Raw genomic sequence first — 26,656 nt, 5'->3', positions numbered from 1 at the left:
TGTGTGTATTGGCAGTGGTTGAAGGTTGTTTCTCAGACTACTGGCGTGCCACAGGGACTGGTGTTGAGATGCTTGTTATTGATTATTTCTATAAGTAATTTGGATACAAATGCACAGGGCTTAATCAGTAAGTTTCCAGATGACACAACATTAGGAGATGTTGTTGTTATGAAGGAGATCTTGATCAGTTTGGAAGTGGGCCAAGGAGTGACAAGTAGATTTCAATACAGATAACTGAGAGGTGACGAATTTTGCAAAGTCAAACCAGCTGAGGATATATACTATATTTAATTATTTATTTATGAGATACAGTGCAGAATAGGCCCTTCCGGCCCTTTGAGCTTCGCCACCCAGTAACCCCCAATTTTTTTATAGGCATCCATTAGTCTCGTGAGACCATGGATTTACGCCCTGGAAGCTTTCCAGGATGCAGGCCTGGGCAAGGTTGTATGGAAGACCGGCAATTGCCCATGCTGCAAAACTCCCCTCTCCACGCCACTGATGGTGTCCAGGGGAAGGGCGTTAGGACCCATACAGCTTGCCACCGGTGTCATCGCAAAGCAATGTCTGGTTAAGTGCCTTGCTGAAGAACACACACACTGCCTCAGCCAAGGCTCAAACTAGCAACCTTCAAATCACTAGACGAACGCCTTAACCACCTGGCCACATGCCAACACTAAACCCCACTTTAATCCTAGCCTAATCACAGGACAACTTACAATCTACCTACCAAGGGGTAAATCTTTGGACAATTGGAGGAAATTCACACGGTCATGGGGAAAACGTGCAAACTCCTTACACTCAGTGGTTGGAATGGTAGGGCACTAGAAAGTGTGATGAAACAGAGGGATCGAGGAGCACAAATACATAGTTCATTGAATGACAGATAGAGAACGAGGTGAAAAATGCACTTAGCATGCTGGTCTTCATATTCAGGGGACTGAGTAAGGGAGCTGGGACATAATATTGCATTTGTTTAAGTCATTGATGAGGCCGCACTAGGAGTACTGTGTACAGTTTTGTTCACATATTATAGGAAAGATGTACAACTGGAAAGAGTACTGAAAAGACTTATGCGGATTTTGCCAGGACTGACTTAGACGTTGACCAACATATAGCATTATGTCTTGGAACATTGAAGAATGAGGGATATCCTTACAGAAACGTTAATAATTATGAGAAGTATAGATAAGGTAGAAGTATATTTACATGGAACGCTACCAGAAAAGAGAGCATCTGTCATCAAAGGTCCCCACCATCCAGACCATGCTCTCTTCTCACGAATACATTCGGGCAGGACGCGCCTTTGGTCCCACACACCCATGTTCAGGAACGGTTATTACCCACAATCATCCTGAACTGTTGTAGCTAATTTAACTCGCCACAATTCTGAACTGATTCTTCAAACTACAGACTCACTTTCAAGGACACTTCAGTATTATTTTTGTATTTGCACAGTTTATCTTATTTTGCACATTGGTTCTTTCTCAGTCTTTGTTTATGTATGGTTTTTCGCAGATTCTTTTGTATTTCTTGTTCCTGTAAGTGCCTGCAAGAAAATGAATATGTCCTTTTTAAAAAATAAATTTACTTTGAACTTTGAACTTCTTCTCTGGTGCTGCTTCATCTGCTGACTATATGTTTTCATCTCAATCCTGTGGAGCTGCCTCAGACATTCAAGAAAGAATGTGGTGTCGTTTGTAAGGCAACAACAACAACAGTCTTAACATATAACTCTGGAGGGCACGAAATACTGCAGATGCTAGAATTTGGAATACAACTGCTAGAAGAACTTAGTGGGCCAGGCAGCATCTGCAGAGACAAAGAAATGATCGTCGTTTCGGGTCCTGACCCCTGCATCAGGACTAATGTTGATGCAGTCCTGATGTAGGACCTACTGAGTTCTTTCAAATGTTTTTGCATATCTAATTATATTTCACCCCTCAGATTGTGAGATATTTTCGGCATCTTAACGCTCATATTACAAACATAAAGTATTCCATTAGCACAGCACTGTCTTTCTACTCGTCCTGCAGCTCCTCATCTAAAGGTGGAAGCGCTGTCAGCACTTGCGCCACTGGGTCTGCGATGCAAAAACTTCAGCAGTCTCCATGGGCAACGTGACGCGCTGCGTGGCTCCGCTCTGCACCACGGGAAAGAGTGGTCTGCGCATGCGCACTTGGAAGCTGTGCTCCCTGCGGGAGGTTGGTGAGAATCATCGAGAGGAAGATGAAGGTGAGGGATGAGTCGGAAGCTGGGGGGGGGGGGGGCGACGGTGCCCTGAGTCTAATACGCATTCTCTTTAGGAAAATGCTCATGTGCGTTTTCTGTTGGCGTTCGCAATGATTGTCATTCGGCTAGGTCAGCTTGGCAATCTAGACTACAATCGGTGAAGGCCTGAAACTTCTCTTTGGTGTGGTTGCCATGGAGACGTGGCAGTCTGTATTCAATGAGATGTGAAAATTGGTGTCCGAGCAAGTCCTTGAAATATGGTTGTGGACGCGCTTGGGAGCTGTTCACTATTCGCTCTTTACGTTCCTTGGGATGTTTGCATTTATTGACTCAGCCCATCGGGTCCTAGGCTCATCACAACACCCACTTTCATACAGTCAGTGCCCAGTTCAGAAGGATACGAACACGCTGCTAATGAAAATGTAGGTATCTGAAACAATGACTCCATCCTCACATAAAATAAGTTGCAGATCTTTGCATCCCTTCTGGGGTAAATCCTAGTCTGCATTAGAAAATATGATTAAGGAGATAAAACATTCTAGTCAATAGCCACTTTCAGCTCCTTTAGGTCCACGTCCGTAAACGTCCCTTTACACCTGCTTGAGACTTTACTGAGCACGTTCATGATGGGACATAAGGTCTTTGTGCTGAAACCATTCTTCAGTTCATTCCTCCTTATAATTAGTACACATGTACTCTTTAAGCAGCCTTCTCTGACCCAGACAGCTCTCTTATATTTGAATATTACCATTGTCAAACTAAACATTAAAGTCAGCATTCATTTTTATGCCAGTTTTGAATCATGCCAACTTAGGTTTTGATCTTCCATGCATTTTGTTTAAGGTTAACACAATATTCTCTCTGATTACAACAGCATTACACCATATCATCCGTGTCCTGTTATTATAGGAAATATTTAATCCTCAGCCTCCACTTACTCTGTGCAATGTTAAGGAAATTTTACCTAGTCTTACCTACCTGTACCTGGACCATATCCCTCTATACCCCTTCCATCCATACACATCCAAAATTCTCTTAAATTCCACAATTGAACCTGCATCCATCACTTCCCTGGCAGCTCATTCCACACTCTCACCTCCCTATGAGTGAAGAAATCCCCCCTCAGATTCCCCTTACATATCTTATCTTTCATTATAAAACTCTGATCTCTATTTCTAGTTGTTGTTTTGTACCTCTAAAATATGAAGCTAATTGAAAGGAAACACGGAGCTGGGAATGTGTGTGTGTGCGCCTTAGTTTCATTTTTACATTAAGCAAGGCATGCATTCATGACACAGTGCCGTAATGATGTATGTTGTTCACATACTTTTACATATAACCTGTAATGAATTATATAAACAACCAAGAATGCTTAATCAAACAATGTATTTACAATGTTTCTCAAATGTTAAACACACAGTAATCTCACCCAATCTGAGGGGGGAAAACCTCAGTGCATTCACCCTATTTATACCCCTCATATTTTACTTACCTCTATAAGATCTCTCCTCATTCTTCTGCACTCTAGGGAATTAAGTCCTAATGTATTCAACCTTTCCTTATAACACAGATACTTAAGTCCCAGCAACGTCCTTATAATTTTTCTCTACATTCTTTCAAGTTTATTGATATCTTTCCTCTAGGTAGGTGATCAGAACTGTATACAATACTCTTAAATTTGGCCTCTCAGATGTCCTGTGGAACTTAAACTTAACACCCCAACTCTTGTACTGGTCCCTAATTTATGAAGGCCAATATGCCATATGCTCTTTCAATTACCCTGTCTAGCTATGATGCCACTTTCAAGGTCTTGCACTCCTCAGAGCCCTGCTATTCACTGTGTAGGTCTTCTCCAGGTTTGTCCTCCCAAAGTGCAACACCTCACAGTTGTCTGCATTAAATTAGATCTGCAATTTTTCAACTCATTTTCCCAGCTAGTCTAGATCACTTTGCAGGCTCTGGGAGTGGTTTAAACTAGTATGGCAGGGGAATGGGAACCAGGGTGATAGAGCTGGGGATGAGCCAGCAGGTTTACAAGTCGATGATAGGTGTCACCTGAGTGTAAGGAAGGACAAGCCAATGATTGGGTACAAATGCAGACAGAGTAAAGAGTTAAATTGTACCACAGTGGTAAAATTCAAAAGGGGGAAGAATGCAGGAGTTAAGGTGCTGTATTTAAATGCACGTAGAATTCACAATAAGGTGGACACACTCATGGTGCAATTAGGGATTGGTCAATATGACATTGTGGGCATCACCGAATCATGGCTGAAAGAAGGCCATAGTTGGGAGCTTAACATCAAAGGACATACCTTGTATGGAAAGGACAGGCAGGAAAGCATCGGCGGTGGTGTGGCTCTGTTGGTAAGAGATGGAATTACATCTAGAAAGAGGTGACAGGGTCAGAGAATGTTGAATCTTTGAGGTTGGAGTTAAGAAATTAGTAGAGTAAGAATAGCATTATGGGAATCATATATAGGCCTCCGAATAGTAGCCAAGATGCAGGGTTGAGATTGCAAAGAGAGCTGGAAAAGGCATGTAATAAGGGTAATGACACAATTGTAATGAGGGACTTCAATATGCAAGAGGATTGGGAAAATCAGGTTGGTGTCAGATCAAAGAGAGGGTATTTGTTGACTGCTTACAAGATGGCTTTTTAGAGCAGCTTGTGTTTGAGCCTACTCGGGGAAAGGCTATCTTAGACTGGGTGTTGTGTAATAATCCAAATCTTATAAGGGAGCTTAACATAAAGGAACCCGTAGAAGGAAGTGATCATAATATGATTAAATTCATACTGCAATTCCAGAGGACTGGAAGATTGCAAGTGTCACTCTTCCTTTAAGAAAAGAGGAAGGCAAAAGAAAGGAAATTGTAGGCCAGTTAGCCTAACCTCAGTGGTTGTGAAAGTGTTGGAGTCTATTATTAAGGATGTGGTTTCAAAATACTTAGAGACTAATAATAAAATAAGTCAAAAATCAGCATGGTTTCTGTGAAGGGAAATCTTGCCTGACAAATCTGTTAGAGTTCTTCGAAGAAGTAACAAGCAGGGTGGACAAAGGAGAGGCAGTGGATGTTATTTACTTAGATTTTCAGAAGGCATTTGATAAGGTGCCACACAAGAGACTGCTTAGCAAGATAAAATCCTATGGCATTACAAGAAAGATACTGGCATGGATAGTGGAATGGCTGACAGGCAGGAGGCAGCTAATGGAAATAAAAGGAGCCTTTTCTGCTTGGCTGCCGGTAACTAGTGTTCCTCAGGGGTCAGTATTGGGACCACTGCTTTTCACATTGTTTGTCAGTGATTTAGATAATAGAATTGATGGCTTTGTGGCAAAGTTTGCAGATGATGCAAAGATAGGTGGAGGAGTAGGGAGTGCTGAGGAAGCAACGTGATTATAGCAAGACTTAGAGAAATTGGAAGAATGGGCAAAAATGGCAGATGGAATACAGTGTTGAGAAATGTATTATAATGCTTTTTAGTAAAAGGAACAATTGTGTGGACTATTTTCTAAATGGGGAGAAATTTCAAACATCAGAGGTGCAGAGGGACTTGGGAGTCCTCGTGCAAAACTCCCAGAAGGTTAATTTACAGGTTGAGTTTGTGGTAAAGAATGCAAATGCAATGTTGGTATTTATTAGAATATAAAAGTGAGGAGATAATGCTCAGCCTTTATAAGACACCAGTCAGGCTGCACTTGTGGTATTGTCAAAAGTTTTGGCCCCCATATCTCAGAAAAGATGTGTTATCATCAGAGAGAGTCCAGAGCAGGTTCACGAGGATGGTTCTGGGAATGAAGGGGTTAACATATGAGGAGCATTTGGCAGCTTTGGACCTGGAATTTAGAAGAATGCAGGGGGATCTCATTGAAACCTACCAAACGTAGAAAAGACTACATAGAATGGATGTGGAGAGGATGTTTCCTATGGTGGGGTATCCAGAACTATTGGTTATTGGTTATTGTTGCATGTACCAAGAAACAGTGAAAAGCTTTCATTTGCATGTCATACATACAGATCAATCAATACATAAGCACATTGAGGAAGTACACAAAGAAAATCAATAACAGAATGAAGAATATAGTGTTACAGAGAAAGTGCAGTTCAGTTAGAAAAATAAAATTCAAGGGCCATGAGGTTAAGAGACCAAGAGTTCATCTTTGGTGTACAAGAGGTCTGTTTAAGGTTCATAAAACAGTGAGATAGAAGCTGTCGTTGAGCCTGGTGATACATGTTTTCAAGCTTTTGCTCCTGCACGTTTATAGCCCAGCAGCGGCAGTTGGTGCAGTATGGACAAGACAAGAGTATCTTCGGCCTGATGGAAGAGTACAGAAGAGAGATTGGCCAGGGTGGGAGAGGCCTTTGATTATGGTGGCTGCTTTCCTGACACATTTGGAAGTGTGGACAGAATCAGTAAAGTGGAGGCTGGCTTATGTGAAAGAACAGGCTCTGTTTAGAACTCTCCACAATTTCTTGTGGTCTTGGGCAGAGCAGTTATCATACCAAGTTGTGATGTATCCAGAGAGGATGTTTTCAATGGAGCATTTGTAAAAATTAGTGAGAGTCATGAGAAAACCTGACAAATCTCCTTAGCCATCTGTGGAAGTAGAGATATTGGTGTGTTTTCTTGGTCATAGTGTTTATGCGGCTGGATCAGGACAAGTTGTTAATAGCAGGGGTCTCCAACCTTTTTTTGCACCACGGACCGGTTTAATATTGACAATATTCTTGCGGACTGGCTGATTGGTGGGGGAGGGGTGTTCAAGTAGGGTTAAACTCACCTCAACATGTCTTTTACAGTTAGTGTTGCCAACTTTCTCACTCCCAAATAAGGGACAAAAGTAGCAGTCAAATCCCGGGACACTTGTGTTTACCCCAAGAAAGACTCCTATGACCATGAAGCCTTGTGCAGGCACCTGTGTGCGCATGCGCATACATGCCGATTTTTTTCCCCACAAATCGGTTTCGGCTTAATCTTCCCGACTATACTGCACATACGTTATTTCTACTTTATATACACTGTGTATTTATCATATCATTCCTGCTTTTACTATATGTTAGTGTTATTTTAGGTTTTATGTGTTATTTGGTAGGTTTTTTTTGGGTCTGGGAACGCTCAAAAATTTTTCCCATATAAATTAATGGTAATTGCTTCTGTGCTTTACGCCATTTCAGCACGAAAGGTTTCGTAGGAACGCTGTACCTTAGCGGGGGAAATATGGGACAAGGGCGGTCCCGTATGGGACAAACCAATTTAGCCCAATATACAGGATGTCCCAGCAAATATGGGACAGTTGGCAACCCCATGTTCAAGTTCAACAGTGCGTGACAGGGAATGAGGAAAGGTGCAGCTGACTCATATCGTTTCCTTGCGGCCCGGTAGCACATGCTTTGCGGCCCGGTGGTTGGGGACCGCTGGTTAATGGTATTTACACCGAGGAATTTAAAGCTCTCAACCATCTCTATCTTGAGCACCATTAATACGGATTGAGGTGTATACTCCACCTTGCTTTCTGGTCAATGACTAGCTTGTTTTTTTTTTGCTGACATTGAGGGAAAGGTTGTTGGCTTGACACCGTGTCACTAGGCACTCCATCTCATTCCTGTACTCTATCTTGTCATTGTTTCTGATCCAGTCCACTATGGTGGTGTCACCTGCAAACCTGTAGGTGGAGTTAGAGCAGAACCTGTTCACGCAGTCTTAAGTATATAGGGCAGGGATGGCAAACTTTTTTGAGGGCATTTGCCTAAATTGGCAGTAATCTTCCAAAAAATTATCTAGTGTGCATGCTAATTTTGAGCAGAGATTATCATTGATTAATCAATTAGTAACAATAGTTATGGAATATTTTTAAGGAAAATGGATGATATATGTTTATTGTTTTACTATTAATAAAAGTATAACAGAGACATTGAAATAAATGAAGCATTTTTAAAAAGCTGTTCAAAATTACTAATCTTTAAAAACCTGTAAAAACATTTCACTGCCCTTGGGTTGTAAAAACATCATTTCTGCTTTATTTGGCAGTAAAGATAATCATTATGTAGGAAGAGGTGCAGTCGACGTTTCAGGCCGAGACCCTTCGTCAGGACTCGATGTGTGTTGCTTGAATTTCCAGCATCTGCAGAATTCCTGTTGTTTGCGTTGAAAATAATCATTATGTGTCTTTTTTATTATAAGCAGGGATTAAAGAATCAAGTGGCAGAGCTGTGTCTGCCGCATGCCAGCAAAAGTTTTGCAGGTGCCATCTTGAACATGTGTTTTATAGGTCTGCCACCCCTGTACTACAGAGAGTTAATTAAGAAGCTGAGGATGCAGCCTTTGCAGAACACCAGTATGAGGATAGTCATGCAGAGGTTTCACTGCAGGTCCTTACTGATCATGGTCAGTTATCAGCAAGTCGGGGATCCAGTTGTAGAAGAATATGCTGAGTCCTAGAAACCATAGGAGGTCAAGCAGATTAGACCAGCAGTGCACATTAGCATCCACAAATTACCAAAAGAAAAATCAGTTTTAGTGCAAATTATGCGTACAAGTACAGAATATTTATTCCTGTAAGATTAATTGATTATTTTCAGTTTTTTTAACTTGGAAGTATAATTAATAAGTTAAAGGAAAAAATTCTACTGTGATAATTTTACTTTAATACTTGTGCATCCTGAATAATTTTTTTCCAATGTTTCACAGTTTAAATATAGCTGTACCTGAACACCACACTCAAACTCTGCGTTAAAGCTGAATAATTTTCTGTTCATAAAAATCCTGTTTGTTGTTCTCTTCCCTATGCAGCGAGTATTTACCATTTCAGAGAAGGTAGTTGCAGGTAATCTTTTACAATACCGCTGGCAGAAAACATTGGGTAACTACCTAGCTGTCACTGGGTAAGTCACTTACATATTACTACAAGCAATTCATTAGAATACCATAAAGCTCAAATTATCAGTTGGATGTTACAGCATTACTGTTACATACACCTAATGATATAGTCACAATATTGTGTTCTAGTGAACTTTCTGTTTCAATTCTGTGCAAAGTTGAAGGGGGGTTTTATTTTGAGCAATATATAAGTGATGTTGGGCAATATATAAGTGATGTTAATGTTCTAAATTTAGTAGGTCGATATTAAGTACAAACACTATATAAAATTTTTTGAGAGTAGAGGTTGTTGACTTGTTCATGGATTTTACAGTAAAAAAATCTCGGAGAAATAAACATTAGTATAACACATGTATTGGAGAAATTAATGAAAGCTGATAAATCCACAGTACCAGTTGACAGACATTCTAAGGATTTAAAGGACATGGTGTGGTGTTCGTATGAACAAAATCCTCAGATGTCTGAAGCTTTCAAAAAAGTGCCATATGGCAATTATTAAGCAAACTTAGAGTGCACAATAATTGGTGTAATTTACCGGTTTAGACTGAGAATTGGCTAACGGATAGGGAAAAATATATAGTAGGAATAAAAGGATTATTTTTGGGTTGGGGAGTGGATGACTAGTCGGCCACTTAGTCCAGTTATATAAATCACTGGTGAGACTGTATCTGGAACTTTATAGGTTCGGACTTCCACCCAAAGAAAAGATGCATGTAGTAGAAGGACTGCAGAGCAGGTTCACCAGACTGATTCTGGAATGGTGGATTTGTCATAAGGGCAGAAATTACGATTAAGTCTTTTATGCAAAACCTTATCAAGCGTCTTCTGTACTAGCATATAAAAAGGAAGAGACTAGCTGTGGTAAATGTTGGTCCTTCAAAGGAAGGAGCAGATGGATAAATAATGAGAAATAAGAATTAGCAGAGAATGTAACGACACATGGTATCTGCCTGCCTTAAGGCATTCATGAAAAACTCCATGAGAAAAATGTCGATGTTTACTGTGACTATGATTCCTAAAACCAGGCATCAACCAGATGATCCTGCATCCATTTGATCACATCTAGCAGTTAGTAAATCTTTGTATTTCACTATATAGAACAGTAAAGCACAAGAATATACCTTTCAGACCTCAATATTGTGCTGAACTAATTATATTAATCAAATGCCCAGCTGAGCTAATCCCTTCTGCCTACATGATGTCCATATCCTACCATTTCCTGCATATTCATGTGCCTACGTAAGAGACTGTTATCATATTTGCCTCTGTCATCACCCCGGCAGCACATTCCAGTCACCCACCACTCCCTGTGTGGGGTATAAAGAAACTTGCTCTGCACATCTTCTTTGAACTTATCACTCTTATTTTGAATGCACACCCTCTGGTATTAAGTATTTCAACCCTCGGCAAAGGATACTAGTGTCTGTCTCTGCTTCTCTCATAATTTTGTAAACTTCTATCAGATCAACTGTCTTCCTCTGCCACTTCAGAAAAAACAACCCTAGTCTGTCCAACCTCTCCTTTTAGCATGTACCCTCTAATCCAGGTAGAGTGCTGGTAAACCTCTTCTACACCCTCTCCAAAATAGTATATTTTCAGTCTGGTTTATGTGTAACAGCCAGGGTTAATTAATATTTGCATTGTGAAGGATACTTTGTGGGAGTGTGATCATAACATGATAGAATTTCATATTTACTCTGAGAATGAAAAACTTGGGTCTCATTGTGTTGAATTTAAATAAAGCCAATTAAACAGCTTTGAAGGCAGTTAGTTACAGTGGCCCAGAAATGTAAACTGTCAGATGGTAAATGGTAATGACAGACATTTAAGAAAGTACTTCATAATTTTTTACAAAGATGTATTCTATTTAGGTGTAAATAAGTTCCTCAAATAATGAGGATTATGGTAGCTCAGTTATAAAGATAGGTGGGAAACCAAGCTATGAACTTAAAATAATCACTATCATGAGAAAAAATATATAAAGAAAAGCTAATAAGTCTGAAGAACAACACAAACAAAATGCCGAAGGAACTCAGCAGGTCAGGCTGTATCTACAGACATCATCATCATCATCATCAGGAGCCATGCCCAGTTTGAGCTTTGACTGCCATTGGCCCACACACTCCTGTTTCGGGTCAAGTGGATCAATTCATTGGTATTCATTTCCAGTTCACTGGCTGCTGTCTCCATCATCATTTGTCTTTGCCTTTCTTCCCTTCAATCTTTCCCATAATTACTGTGCATTCTAACTCCTCTTTCCTAATCACATGTTCAGTGAAGTTACGTTGCCTGAAGTATCTACAGTATGGAAAGAAATAAATAGTTGACATTTCAGGACAAGACCTGAAGAGTAAAATGTTAACACGAGGAAATCTGCAGATGCTAGAATTTCAGGCAACAGACAAAAATGTTGCTGGTGAACGCAGCAGGCCAGGCAACATCTCTAGGAAGAGATACAGTCGACGTTTCAGGCCGAGGCCCTTCGTCAGGACTAACTGAAAGAAGAGCTAGTAAGAGATTTGAAAGTGGGAGGGGGAAGGGGAGGGGGAGATCCAAAATGATAGGAGAAGACAGGAGGGGGAGGGATGGAGCCAAGAGCTGGACAGTTGATCGGCAAAAGGGATATGAGAGGATCATGGGACAGGAGGCCTAGGGAGAAAGAAAAGAGGAAGGGGGGGAAAAACCCAGAGGATGGGCAAGGGGTATAGTCAGAGGGACAAAAAGGAGAGAGAGAAAAAGAATGTGTGTATATAAATAAATAACAGATGGGGTATGAGGGGGAGGTGGGGCATTAGCGGAAGTTTGAGAAGCCAGTGTTCATGTCATCAGGTTGGAGTTTGAGAAGTTAATGTATCCACGGCCTCCTCTACTGTAAAGGTGAAGCCGCACTCAGGTTGGAGGAACAACACCTTATATTCCATCTGGGTAGCCTCCAACCTGATGGCATGAACATCAGGGGGTCAGACAGGCAATTCTGTGGACACAGGAAAGAAACACAGATGGTAGTTTGCCTCCCAGGTGCCAGGGTCCGGAATGTTTCTGATCGCGTCCACGGTATCCTGAAGTGGGAAGGAGAACAGCCAGAGGTCGTGGTACATATTGGTACCAACGACATAGGTAGGAAGAGGGAGGAGGTCCTGAAAACAGACTACAGGAAGGAAGTTGAGAAGCAGTACCTCAAAGGTAGTAATTTCGGGATTACTGCCCGTGCCACGTGACAGTGAGTATAGGAATAGAATGAGTTGGAAGATAAATGTGTGGTTGAGGGATTGGAGCAGGGAGCAGGGATTCAGATTTCTGGATCATTGGGGCTTCTTTTGGGGCAGCTGTGACCTGTACAAAAAGGATAGGTTGCACTTGAATCCCAGGAGACCAATATCCTGGCAGGGAGGTTTGCTAGGGCTATTGGGGAGAGTTTAAACTAGAATTGCTAAGGGGTGGGAACCAAACTGAAGAGACGGAGGAAGAGGCGGTTGGCTCACAAATCGAGAAAGCTTGGAGACAATGCGAGAGGGAGGATAAGCAGGTGATTGAGAAGGGGCACACTCAGACCGATGGTTTGAGATGTGTCTGTTTTAATGCAAGAAGCTCATCATTATGATGAGCTTAAAGCGTGGATCAGTACTTGGAGTTATGATGTTGTGGCCATTACAGAGACTTGGATGACTCGGGCAGGAATGGTTACTTCGAGTGCCAGGCTTTAGATGTTTCAAGAAGGACAGGGAGGGGGGCAAAAGAGGTGGGGGAGTGGCACTGTTGATCGGAGATAGTGTCATGGCTGCAGAAAAGGAGGAAGTCATGGAGCAATTGTCTACGGAGACTTTATGGGTGGAAGTTAGGAACAGGAAGGGGTCAATAACTCTACTGGGTGTTTTTTATAGACCTCGTAATAATAACAGTGACATCGAGGAGCAGAAAGCAGATAGGGAGACCAGATTTTGGAAAGGAGTAATAATAACAGGGTTGTCGTGGTAGGAGATTTAAATTTCCCAAATATTGATTGGCATCTCCCTGGAGCAAGGGGTTTAGATGGGGTGGAGTTTGTTAGGTGTGTTCAGGCAGGTTTCTTTTCTTCTCTTTTCTTTTTTTTCTTTATTTTTATTTTTTTTAATTTTATTTTTGTTGAAGGAATGACGCAATACGGAATATATAATGGATTACATTTTCCTCCGTTTTACTTTTATATCGTACTCCCAAACAAACCTCCCCCCACCCGCCCTCCCCGAACATATCATGGCAGCTAATATATTTACAACACAACAATTCACAAATACAAGTACGGACGTTTCACAACCATACCCCCACACTACTTCAAGACAACGGCTCACACACATCTGCAACATGTCAGATGATCCAAAATACACTCATATTTACAATTCATCAACCACCCTGTGAGGTAAATTATAAGCGTGTTAAATGGGAGGCAACTTCCCAAGTACAATCAAATGCTCTCAACTAGTACGTAATTCCTTAAGACTCCTAAAATATGATAAGAAAGGTCCCCATTTCGAATAGATCATTTTCACAGACCCCCTCAAAGTGAATTTAATCTTTTCTAATTTCAGAAAAAACATTACATCTTCTAACCAAGCAGCAGCAGTTGGGCGAGTGGCAGATTTCCAAACCAGCAAAGTTCTCCTATGGGCCAATAGCGATGTAAATGCAATGATATCCGACTGACTTGCATTTAAACCCAAATCATCATCTGCCACAGCAAATACAGCTATAAGCGGGCAAGGTCTCAGTGTCACCCCCAAAACCTCACTGATAATTTTAAAAACCAGTGCCCAATAGTCATCAAGCCGAGGGCATGACCAAAATGCATGTACTAAACCAGCCGGAGAGAAGGAACACCTGTCACAGCCAGCGTCTGTCCCAGGGTATATGTCTGTAAGTCTGGCTTCACTTAAATGTACCCTGGGTAAAACTTTAAATTGTATGAGCCCCAGTCTAGCACATGATGATGAGAAATGAACCCTATTCAATACTTTTGCCCAATATTCCTCAGCCAGATCCATACCGAGGTCATCCTCCCACCTACTCTCAGTTTTGTTTAGATCTTGAACTCCCAAAGACATCAGCTGAGAGTATAGTTCAGAGATCAGCCCTTTATTGTTAAAGCTAAGTGTGAGTTTTTGCCATAACATAGCAGGTGGTAGATCAGGAAAAGAGGGAAATTTTTCCTTGACAAAGTGGCGAATCTGCAGGTATTTCAAAAAATGATTATGCGGAAGGCCATACTTACCGCACAGGTTATCAAAACTATCAAATATGTTATCAGTATACAAATCCTTAATGCGCATAAGACCGTTCAAACCCCATTGTCTGAAAGCTGAATCAAATGTGGAGGGAGGAAATAAATGGTTTTTATGAATGGGACCCAAAACTGAAGCTGATATGAACTTATAGTGGCAGCGAAATTGATTAAAAATTTTGACGGTGGAGAGCACGACCTGGTTAGATGTGAATTGAGAGGATTTCAATGGCAAGGAAGAATACACCAAAGCTGGGAGAGACGAGGAGTGGCAAGACCGTGACTCAAGCAGGCACCAGATTATATCTGGCCGGTGGAGCCAAAATAATACTTTTTGAATGTTCGATGCCCAGTAATAATGAATAAAGCTGGGAAGACCCATTCCACCTACGTCACGACCTCTTTGGAGAGTGTGCTTATTAACCCTTGGGACCTTATTTTCCCAAATAAAGGAAGTTATAGCTTGGTCGACTGATTTAAAAAATAACTTCGATAAGAAAACTGCCAAACACTGAAACAAATAAAGAAATCTAGGAAGTATAGTCATTTTCACTGATTGAATTCTCCCAGCTATAGTAAGGGGTAAACTGCACCATCTCTCGAAATCAGCCTTCATTTGGCTAACCTGAGGCCTGTAGTTAGCTTCAAACAGTGATGTAAAAGAGCGAGTAATATGTATTCCTAGGTATACAAAACCATCTTGAGATAAAGGAAAAGGCAAGGATTCCTGTCGGATCTGTAGGGCCAAGTTATTAATGGGAAAGCATTTGCTTTTTTGAAAGTTCAGCTTATAGCCAGAGAAGGCTCCAAATTGACCTAATAATGACACAATAGCAGGACTACTTCCTACAGGGTCACTAACATAAAGTAAGAGGTCATCAGCATATAGGGATACACGGTGTTCCATGTCCCCTTTTCTAACACCTTGAAATAATGTAGTTGACTTAAGTGCAATAGAAAGAGGTTCAATTGCAATTGCAGAAAGAAGCGGAGTCAATGGGCAGCCTTGGCGAGTGCCACGTGTTAATGGGAAATAGTCAGATCGAAAATAATTTGTCTGTATACATGCTAAAGGCGAGTGGTATAATAGCTTAACCCAAGCTACAAATATTCTGCCAAATCTAAATTTCTCCAAAACACTAAACAAGTATACCCACTCCACTCTATCAAACACCTTCTCCACGTCCAAGGAGATAACAACTTCCGGACTTGGAGAATCACTGGGTGAATAAACCACATCAGCCAGTCGACGGATATTAAAAAAAGAATGGCGATTTTTAATAAAACCTGTTTGATCGTCTGAAATTATCTTGGGAAGGGGATGTTCTAAACGGCATGCAAGCACTTTAGCCAAAATTTTCACATCTACATTCAAAAGTGAGATGGGGCGATATGATCCACATTGAGTCGGGTCCTTGTCCTTTTTAAGAAGTAGTGAAATAGCTGCCTGTGAAAGAGAAGGGGGTAAGGAGCCATTCTCCAAAGATTCCTGAAACACTTCTAGAAGGACTGGTATGAGCTTATCCTTAAATTTCTTATAAAATTCTATTGGATAACCATCAGGACCTGGGGACTTACCACTCTGCATAGCCATAACGACATTATTAATCTCTTCCTGCCCCAGAGCCGATCTAGGTTCTCCACCTCCTCTGGTTCAAGAGTTGCTATTTCCAAATTATCTAAAAAACGTTCCATATTTGTTTTATCTGAGGGGAACTCTGAGGCATACAGAGAGGAATAAAAAGTTGCAAAGATGTTATTAATCTCTTTTGGATTACCTGTCAAGTTTTGGTGTGTGTCTCTTATCTGGGGAATAAGTCATGATGCAGCTTGACGTTTCAACTGATGAGCCATAAGCTGGCTCGCCTTGTCACCATATTCATAATAGAGGCCACGTGTCTTAAGAATTAGTTGTTCTAATAGGTTTGTAGATAGGAGATTAAACTTCGCTTGCAAATCAACCCGGCTTTTATATAATTCCGCAGTGGGTGCCTCAGAGTATTTTCTATCCAGGTCCAAAATAGATTGCAATAACACTTGCATTTCCTTCCTACGCTCTTTATTGGCATGTGAAGTATAAGATATTATTTGACCCCTCAAGTAAGCTTTTAAAGTTTCCCAAAGTAAAGAGTACAATACCGACTCAGTTTTGTTAGTCTCGAAGAATGTGTCAATGTTAGCCGATATATAACTACAAAATTTCTCATTAGAAAGCAAAAGGGGGTTAAGTCTCCACAGAAGCCATTCTGTAACGTTTAAAGGAAAACATAGGTCCAGTTTCACGGGTGAGTGATCAGATATAACTATAGCAGTGTATTCAATTTGTCTAATCATTGGTATCAAGGAGTTATCTATAAAGAAATAGTCTAGTCTGTAATAGGAGTGGTGAACATGAGAAAAGAAAGAGAATTGCCTAACTGATGGATTCAAAAATCTCCAAGGATCCATATAACCATTTTGTTGCATAAACATCGAGAAGGCCTTTGCCATACCAGAAAATGTTCCCCTAGGGCAAGACCTATCAAGCAGTGGGTCAATAGCACAGTTCAAATCTCTGGAAAAGATTAGCTTATGTGTATTCAGGTTAGGTATTAGTGACAAAACCTTATTTGCAAATTGGACATCGTCCCAATTAGGGGCATAAACATTTACCAAAATAACAGGTATCTGAAAGAGAGAGCCAGAGACTATAATAAAGCGACCATTAGGGTCACTGATTACATCAGATGGTGTGAGCTGCATTCTTTTGGTGATTAATATTGCCACCCCCCTGGACCTACTAGTAAATCTGGAATGAAAAACCTGACTAATCCATGCTTTACGAAGTCTATTATGGTCCTCCACTCTTAAATGTGTCTCTTGTAGAAATAGTGTATCTGCTTTTAATTGTTTCAGATGAGAGAAAACTTTAGCTCTTTTAACCGGACTATTGAGCCCCTTTACATTCCAAGAAGTAAACCTCACAGGGTGGCCTCCATCAGCAGCACTCATGTTAACCGTATCAAAAGACACACAGGGCCTACAATCCAAAACAGTGTGAGGGCATAAATTGCACAGAATAACGCACAATGAAAAGAAAGTCTGATCAATCCGTAACACACAAAAGAATAAACTGCCATCGTAATCCCCCAAAACACTCCCCCACCCCTTTACATAAACAACAAAAAAACCCGATTAACCCCCGAAACCTAGATCTACCTCCCCAATTGAGGATGATCGCAGGCAGTACCCAACAAAAAACTTCCAAGGCATTCCCCATACAGCCCACCTTTCAATCTAATCTAGAGTGGTTCCCCCCCTCAAAATTTATCCTATCACTTATACTACCTTTAATATAACATATAGGCTAAAGATGACACAGGTCAAGCTAAGCATTAAAAACAAAAAAAAACCAAAAAAAACACTAGGCGGCTTAAACACCCGAGATACAAATCCCAAATATTTACATTTTGCTGATTGAAAGTTTTTGTTAATCGGTTTCGGCAGCATAGCAGTAGTTCGACCCAATCGCGTTCCACAAATTAAACTGGAAAAAATGAGCAAAGAAGTGGATTGTGAAAATTAACAGTTTGCCTCTGCATGAGGCCCCTTCAATGCTGCATGAATAACCTAAAAAAAAGTCATTGCTCTTCTCGTTCTTCTTCTCCCCAGCGCGAATGGTAAAACTCTTTGGCCGCCTCTGGTGTAATGAAATAATGCTTTTTCGGAGCTGGGCAGGATACAAGAGGCCAAACCTGACCCCTTTCCCGTAAAGCAGGGATTTCACCTCCTTGAAAGCTGCTCATTTTTTACCCAGCTCCGCACTAAAATCTTCATAAAGAAACACGCGGTGTCCGTGGAAATACAGCTCCTGCTTCCGTCTATTGATGATGCGTTGCTTATCTTGAAAGGAGTGAAAGCAAACCAGGAACGTTCTTGGTCTCGTTTGCTTGGCTCCAGAGACACCGGATGGTTTACGTCCGACTCAGTGAGCATGTGAAAGTACGAGAGGCCTTGGGAAAAAATTTGTCCCCAGCACTTCATCAAAACACTCGGTCATAAATTTAACAGGGTCCGAACCTTCCAAATTTTCAGGAATGCCGACTGCTCTCAAATTGGATCTCCGCGACCGATTTTCAAGGTCATCTAGCTTTCCCTTCAGAAATGCGTTTTCGCTCTGCAACGCTGCAATGGCGGCTTCGGCGCTCACCAGTCAGTCACTGTAATCATTCAGGCCACCTTCAACCTCACGAATGCGTTCGTCGTGCGACTTGTAAGAAGACATAATTTGTTCCATGGTAGCAGTCACTGGTGATAAAGCATCTTCAAGTTCTCTTTTTAGGGCAGAATGCACCACTTGCATCATGTCAGTAATAAGTACTAAACGAAGCCTCTCCAAGTCATCGGGTAGCGCAAGTCCAGGTCCAGGTTGAGCAGCATGCAACGGCACCATTACTGTAACATCCGCCTTCTTGCTCGAGGCTTCGCTATCTTTTTCCCCAGTTTTACTTCGAAGGTACATTCTACTTGCCATTTCAATGTCCAGCTATGTCCCGCGTTGTTCACAATGGTAAATATTCAGTTATCTGGAGCATATGGCAAAGATAAACGGGTAGATTTTCAATAAAAATCGGGAACCACACTCACACGCACCAACTCACGCCATACTCAACCCCGGAACGTTCAAGAAGGTTTCTTGACACAATATGTAGATAAGCCTACAAAAGGAGAGGTTGTACTTGATCTAGTATTTTGAAATGAACCTGGTCAGTTGTCAGATCTCTCAGTGGGAGAGCATTTTGGAGATGGTGATCACAATTCTATCTCCTTTACCATAGCATTGGAGAGGGATAGGAACAGACCAGTTGGGAAAGTGTTTAATTGGAGTGTTTAGTTAAAAGCACCAAGTTGTTGGATATGTCATCGGGACCAGACGGGATGTACCCCAGGCTACTGTGGGAGGTGAGGGAGGAAATTGCTGAGCGTCTGGCAATGATCTTTGCATCATCAATGGGTATGGGAGAAGTTCCAGAGAATTAGAGGGTTGCAAATGTTGCTCCCTTATTCAAGAAAGGGAGTAGAGATAGCCCAGGAAATTATAGACCAGTTAGTCTTATTTCAGTGCTTGGTAAGTTGATGGAAAAGATTCTGGAAGGCAGGATTTATGAACATTTGGAGAGGCATAATATGATTAGGAATAGTTAGCATGGCTTTGTCAAGGGCAGGTCGTGCCTTAAGAGCCTGATTGAATTTTTTGAGGATGTGACTAAACATATTGATGGCGGTAGCGCAATAGATGTAGTGTATATGGATTTCAGCAAGGCATTTGATAAGGTCCCCCATGCAAGGCTTATTGAGAAAGTAAGGAGGCATGGGATCCAAGGGGACATTGCTTTGTGGATCCAGAACTGGCTTGCCCACAGAAGGCAAAGAGTGGTTGTAGACAGGTCATATTTTGCATGGAGGTCGGTGACCAGTGGTATGTCTCAGGGATCTGTTCTAGGACCCCTTATTTATTCCAGGGACCAGCTGATTGCGCTTATGCCGGCTGGTTTAGCGAACAGAGCGGCAGACACCCCTGCTGGAATCTGGAGGAGAACACATAGAGGATGCAGAGGGGGATCACAAAGGCGAGGAAAGAGGACTGGGTCAAGACAACAGAGACTTATGGAGAAGAGGAGTTCGATGGGTAATAAAATGGATGAGTTGATGGCGCTAGCCAGGAGTCAGAGAACATTTCGGGAGTGCAGTGTTACGTGTTTTACTGAAACGGGGCTGCACGAGGACATACCCGACTCAAACTTTTCCATGGAGGGCTTCCAGACAGTTCAGGCTGACCGGAAGTGCACTGAGAGCGGTAAGCGTAAAGGAGTTGAGGGCTTGCTGTTCTGGTTAACAACGGATGGTGCAATCCTGGTCATATTACAATCAAGGAACGTGTTTGTAGACCGGATATTGAACTTTTTGCTGTTGGACTCCGGCCATATTCCACCAAGATACAACACTGGGCGTAATGGGAGGTTGTTCCTGCCTGTGGCCATCGAACTTTGCAGCTCCTCCCATGGAGGGTCAGACACCCTGAGCCAATAGGCTGGTCCTGGACTTATTTCCATCTGGCATGGTTTGCATATTGTTGTTTGATTGTTTGTGGTTTTTGTATTCCTATATTTATGCTCTATTCTTGGTTGATGCAGCTGTAACGAAACCCAATTTCCCTCAGGGTCAATAAAGTATAACTATCTATCTATCTTACTTTTCATGATTTTTAAAAATGACCTGGATGAGGAGGTGGAGGGATGGGTTAATAAATTTGCTGATGACACAAAGGTTGGGGGTGTTGTGGATATTGTGGTGGGCTGTCAGAGGTTACAACGGGACATTGATAGGATGCAGATCTGGGCTAAGAAGTGGCAGATGGAATTCAACCCAGTTAAGTGTGAAGTGGTTTATTTTGGTCTCTGTCTCTCTGGCTATCCATCCCATAGGATGATGATGGTTCCTTTCAGTCAGTGGGGTTTGATATGTGCGTCCTGGACTGGCTGTACAGGCCGATCCTTGACAGGCACTGCTTGCCACATACTTGGCAGGTAAGGGCAGGAGGGGCAGCAGGGGCAGAAGCTCTGTTGTGGCGCTTCCTGTGCCTTTCCTCTGTTGCCTCGTTGAGCTTGTTCTCAGCAGCGTCCACACCTTTTCTGATGGCGTCCCTCCACTCTGAGCAATCTTGAGCCAGATCCTCCCATGTTGATGGGGCAGTGTCAGCTTTCTTGAGGCTCCTGTGCAGAACATCCTTGTACCGTAGTCGCTGGCCTTGTTTTCGGGTACCTCTGGACAGTTGGCCGTACAAGATGTCCTTGGGCAGTCTTCCGTCAGGCATTCTGACAACGCGTCCTGCCCAGCGCAGTTGGGCTGACATCACCAAGGTTGAAACTGCTGGCATTCCAGCTCGAGAGAGGACCTCGGTATTGGAGACCTTGTCTCGCCAGGTGATCTTCATCAGAGAACGTAGGTGACACTGCTGCAGTTGGTCAAGCTAGCATAAGTGTCTCTGATATGGGCACCATGTCTGACATCCATATAACAAGGTTGATATGACAACAGCCCTTGTTTACCTTGCACTTGGTGGCCAACCTGATGTTCTGTGACCAAACTCGATCTTCCAGCTGACCAAAGGCAAAGCAGGCTTTTCTGGTTCTTGACGCAATCTCTACATCCAGAGAAGCTGAGGATGTTATTATGCTGCCCAGATAGCAAAACCTGTTGACAGAATTGAGATGAGTGTCATCAATGAGGACAGTTGGTTCTTCGTAGCTTGAGCCAGGAGCCGGTTGGTACAAAACTTCCGTCTTTTTCAGACTGATTGTCAGTCCAAAGCTTTTGGCTGCATTGGTGATCTGTAAGTCTTCGAGAGAGTGGGCAACCAGTGCGCAGTCATCAGCAAACTGTAGCTCATGCACCACAATGTTCCTGACTTTTGTTTTTGCTCTCAATCTTGCGAGGTTGAGGAGCCCGCCATCAGCCCTCGTTTGTAGGCAGGCCCCTAACTTCAGGTCTGATGTGGCATCCTGAAGAACAGCAGCGAAGAATAGTCCAAACAGAGTAGGAGCCTGAACACACCCCTGTTTTATGCCGTTGCTGATGGAGAATGGGTCTGACAACTCACCACACATGTTGATGCGGCCTTCCATGCCTTCATGGAACTGACAGATGATGTTGATTAGGCGTGGGGAGCAACTGAATTTTGATAGGATCTTCCACAGGCCATTTCTACCAACAGTGTCAAACGCTTTGGTTAGATCAACAAATGTGACATAGAGACTTCCCTGCTGCTCAACACATTTCTCTTGGAGCTGCCTCAGTGAAAAGATCATGTCCACTGTACTACGGCTTGCTCGAAAACCACACTGGCTTTCTGGAAGGATGTTGTCACTGATGTTGGACACCAAGCGTCTAAGGATGATCTTCATGAGGCATTTTCCCACAACTGACAGAAGAGGGATGTCACGGTAATTGTTGCAGTCTCTCCTGTCTCCCTTGTTCTTGTAGATGGTCATAATTGATGCGTCTTTGAAGTCTTGTGGTAGTTCTGCAGCTCCCCACAACTTTGTGAACAGCTGGCGCAGGCATGTTGTCAGTGTGTGACCACCATACTGGGAGATCTCGGCTGCAATACCGTCAGGCCCTGGTGCTTTGTTGGGTTTTAGCTGTTTGATGGCTTTGATGACCTCGTGAAGAGTAGGGGGAGCATCTAGCTCAACAGTATGGGTCGAGGGTGTACTCTGCCCAGTGCTTCATCGGTGATGGTTCCTGGTCTGTTCAGCAGCTCGTGGAACTGTTTTGCCAATTTTCATGTGCTCTGACTTCTCAGTGAAGATGGATCTACTGTCCTTGCTCAGGAGTAGTGAGGTACCTTGTTTTGATGGACCATACACAACCTTGATTGCTTCATAGAAGCTTCTTAAGTCATTACAGTCAGTGTAGGCTTGTAACTCTTTGGCCTTGTTTGCCCACCACTGGTCATTCATAGCTCTGAGCTGCCTCTGCAAAGTTGATTTTGCACTCAAAAAGGCACGTTTTTTGGAACTTGAGTTTGGATGTCAAAGAAGAGCCTGGTGTGCAGCTGCCTTAGCTCTTAGAAGGTCTTGCACAGATTGGTACTACTACACACATCAAAGTTGCTGGTGAGCGCAGCAGGCCAGGCAGCATGTCTAGGAAGAGGTGCAGTCGACGTTTCAGGCCGAGACCCTTCGTCAGGACTAACTTAGTCCTGACGAAGGGTCTGGGCCTGAAACGTCGACTGCACCTCTTCCTAGAGATGCTGCCTGGCCTGCTGCGTTCACCAGCAACTTTGATGTGTGTTGCTTGAATTTCCAGCATCTGCAGAATTCCTGTTGTTTGGTGGTACTACTACTACTACTACTACTACTACTACTACTACGTCAACTCAGGCCTAGGGGGCCGGCGTCGGGCACAATGCTGGACTCTCCACTTCTCCCTCTCCCTCATCAGTGTGTTCAGTTCATCTACATTAGCCGCGCCACTGTCTTCTAGGAGTGTGTTGACCATAGTCTTGGGGGGGGTGCCCAGGGTTCATCCTCCCATGCTTGGGCTCCCATATGATGACTAGGGAGCCATCCGGAGCATTTGTGATTGATTGCTCTCCTCAAACCAGTCCTGATGCTGGCGCTTGCCTTTCCCCAAGGTGTCCTGGGCAGCGCTGTAGACCGTTTCTTTGAAGACATTCCAGTGCTCAGTAATATTGTCTGGTGGATTCTCAACCAGTCTACTTAGAGCAGTTTCCATAGAGGATTTCAGGGCATCAGCACACTCGCGATGTTTCAATTTGGTGGTGTTCAGCTTTTTGGGCGGTTTGGCAGCATTCAGTCTGCGTGGAGGTTTGGTAGATAGACATAGATCCGACCGCACCATTTGATGATCAGTTAAGCACTCATCTCCACACTTAACTCTGGTGATACGAACATCAGAGATGTCTTGTTATCGGGTGATGATATAGTCAATGAGATGCCAGCTTTTAGATCGTGGATGCATCCATGTGCATTTGAGCTTGTCTGGCAATCTGAACAGTGTGTTAGTAATGCACAGTTTGAATTCTGTGCATATTGAGAGGAGCAGTAGACTGTTACCATTACTGTTGCCAACTCCTTGCATCCAATCACACCAGGCCACACAGTGGACTCCTTGCCAATCCCAGCAACAGCAGCTTATCGGAAGTTGCCACGCTACTGATGGTGGTTTTCAGCTCACTGTAGAATGCCTCCTTGACTTCACTGGGATTAGTCAGAGTTGGGGCGTAAACGTTGACTATGGTGAGGTGGCGTTTTCCTTGCAGAGGTGTACGTAAGGTCTGGATTCGGTCATTTACAGCAACAGGCAGGGTTGGTAGCTTTGCTGCGAGGCGGTTCTTGATAGTCAAGCACACACCAGATTCTCTTCGTTCTCCTTCGGGCCTGCCAGACCAGAAGAATGTGTACCCTCCTTTCTCTTAACAAAGCATGCCCTCTCCAGCGAGTCGGGACTCCTGGAGAGCCGCAATGTCCACTCTGTAGTCCTTGAGCACACGAGCAACAAGTGGAGTACGTCTCTCTGGGCGATCTGAGTTAGCATTGTCCAACAGAGTTCGTACGTTCCATGAGGCGATGATTAGATTCTGCTTGTGATTCTTATCGCTAGAGATGGACGACCTGCCAGCCGCAGCAGACTGGCCAGGTTGGTGTGAGCGGGCTTTGTTTGAGCCACCTTTTCTAGGCCCTTCCCTAATTATAGGGTGAGCAGTGACTCCCTAAACAGGGCTGCTCAGATGCAGAGGGTGCTGCCTCACCGGATCCCTGCTGGGTAATCCATGTGCGACCACTGCCGCCTGCATGCAGACTTGTGACTATGGCTCCTAGCTGGTAAAGCTTACCGCTTCGCCACTTGTCCGTCGCTACTGGACTTAGCTGTGTTCAGGATACCCCACTCCTCAGAAAGGAACAGCGTGTGCGTGAATGAATTTTAGGTGAGTAGGGGGTTGCACAGGTCCAGACCCACCCTCTCGACATCCCCTCCCAGATCCAGTGGCATGGTGGGGTCCAAGACGACTGGGGGAAGTTCTGTTGCAGTGAATGGCCAGGCCAAGCTTTGATGCAAGGGATGCCCTTTCCGCGCTTCATGGCACGTGTTCGCTAGATGGTTGTTGACCCTACAAGAGGGTTCATCCACCCTTTGACAGGTCTTGTTTTTCGTCCTGCAGGGTGTCTAGCCACCTTCTCACCAGGCAAGCCTGGTGGGGGAGCCGGTTTAGTCGACGACCACCCGACCATGCAACAGGTAGTACTGGGTTACATGGTACGAGTAGCACTCAGACAGCTTACCTGATAGAGGTGTATAAGATGATGAGAGGCATTGGTCGTGTGGATAGTCAGAGGCTTTTTCCCAGAGCTGATATGGCTAGCATGAGAGGGCACAGTTTTAAGGCGCATGGAAGTAGGTACAGAGGAGATGTCAGGAGTAAGTTTTTTACAGAGAGTGGCGAGTGTGTGGACTAGGCTGCTGGCAATGGTGGTGGAGGCGGATATGATATGATAGAAACTCCTGGATAGATACATGGAGCTTAGAAAAATAGGGGACTATAGGTAATTTCTAAGGTAAGGATATGTTCGGTACGGCTTTGTGGGCGGAAGGGCTTGTATTGTGCTGTAGGTTTTCTATGTTTCTATAATTATTAAATTCCATAAGGAACCACTGAGAACTCAATGAGATGGTCTTTATCAAGTGCTGTTAATTTAAAAACTCAGGGGTGAAGGTAGAAGGCAAGCATAAGTGGATACATGGCAGCCATTGCAAGCAAGCCAAGGTGATATCCAACCAGGACAAGCACTGTGGTTAATGTGCTAGCATCATCTTGACACGTGCCTATGCTGCTAACCAGCCAGAAGACTTCGAAAACATCAACAACTACTAGACATTATGAAGTTTCTTCTAATATTAGTTGTTGTTATATTTTTGGCAATTTCCCCTACTTACAATGAGTACTAATATTTGTACTTATATGCCTTATCATCATTTGCATCTTTTTTACTTGTTTAAAGGTGATCATTAAAAGAATAGTTCAGATGTGCATAAATGTGTCTACTAATCTGCCTCTCCATGACATATCCCTATGACTTCTTTGGTATTTCTTAACTAAAGTAGTTTTTGATTATTTTATAATTAACTTCGATACCAGAATTTTCAGATGAAATTATTCTAAGTGTGATTTAGAATCAAAGGGAGGACTGTTGAATCTGACTGTTTAATTGTTATTTTCTTTGCAGTTTAATAATTAGTTGCATATATTTTATATACATGCAACTGCTTAGTATGCTTCTTCGTGGATACAGTATGCATATGCAGTTGTTCAGTGTGTCCCCTGGTGATTACATTTATATGATTCTGGAAAGTTCTGGAAGCTTCTCCCGGTGCTTAATTTAAATTAAGACTTTGACTCTATGTGTGAATTTAAATGGATTTTTTCTTATCTATGGGATGTAAAAATATGTAGCTGACCACATGGCAGCAGCATCATAATATTTGTCTTTCTTTTGACTGCCCCTCTCTTCAATTACTAGACCTCTATCACTGTCTGTTTTTCAACTCTCTTTATTCTATTAATGCTTAATAAAGAGCAACAAGTTTTGTGCCTCTTTCCTAACTTCTGACAAAAAACCTTGGATTAATAACATCAGATCCAACAGTGGATAGGACCTTCATGATGATACTGGCCCTTTTCCAACACCTTTCAGTATATATGTCCATGATAACAGGTAGGCTGCTCCTGG

At 42.9% G+C, this 26,656-nt stretch overlaps 1 protein-coding gene across 2 annotated transcripts in view; it reads left to right on the top strand.

The window, feature by feature from the left end:
- The first annotated feature begins 2,166 nt into the window (after nt 1-2,166).
- The window catches only part of wdr19 (WD repeat domain 19), a 142,539-nt gene continuing 118,049 nt past the window's right edge, over nt 2,167-26,656 (top strand). For both annotated transcript variants that reach the window (XM_072252856.1, XM_072252855.1), the window contains exons 1-2: nt 2,167-2,235; nt 9,023-9,114. In XM_072252856.1, coding sequence (XP_072108957.1) covers nt 2,230-2,235; nt 9,023-9,114 — 98 coding nt within the window. In that variant the 5' untranslated portion in view covers nt 2,167-2,229. The remainder of the gene's footprint in view (nt 2,236-9,022; nt 9,115-26,656) is intronic.

This window comes from Mobula birostris, chromosome 3 (genome assembly GCF_030028105.1).
Source record: "Mobula birostris isolate sMobBir1 chromosome 3, sMobBir1.hap1, whole genome shotgun sequence".
Taxonomy (NCBI): domain Eukaryota; kingdom Metazoa; phylum Chordata; class Chondrichthyes; order Myliobatiformes; family Myliobatidae; genus Mobula; species Mobula birostris.
The sequence above is the reverse complement of the archived record's forward strand: the minus strand, read 5'-3'. Positions and strand labels throughout refer to the sequence as shown.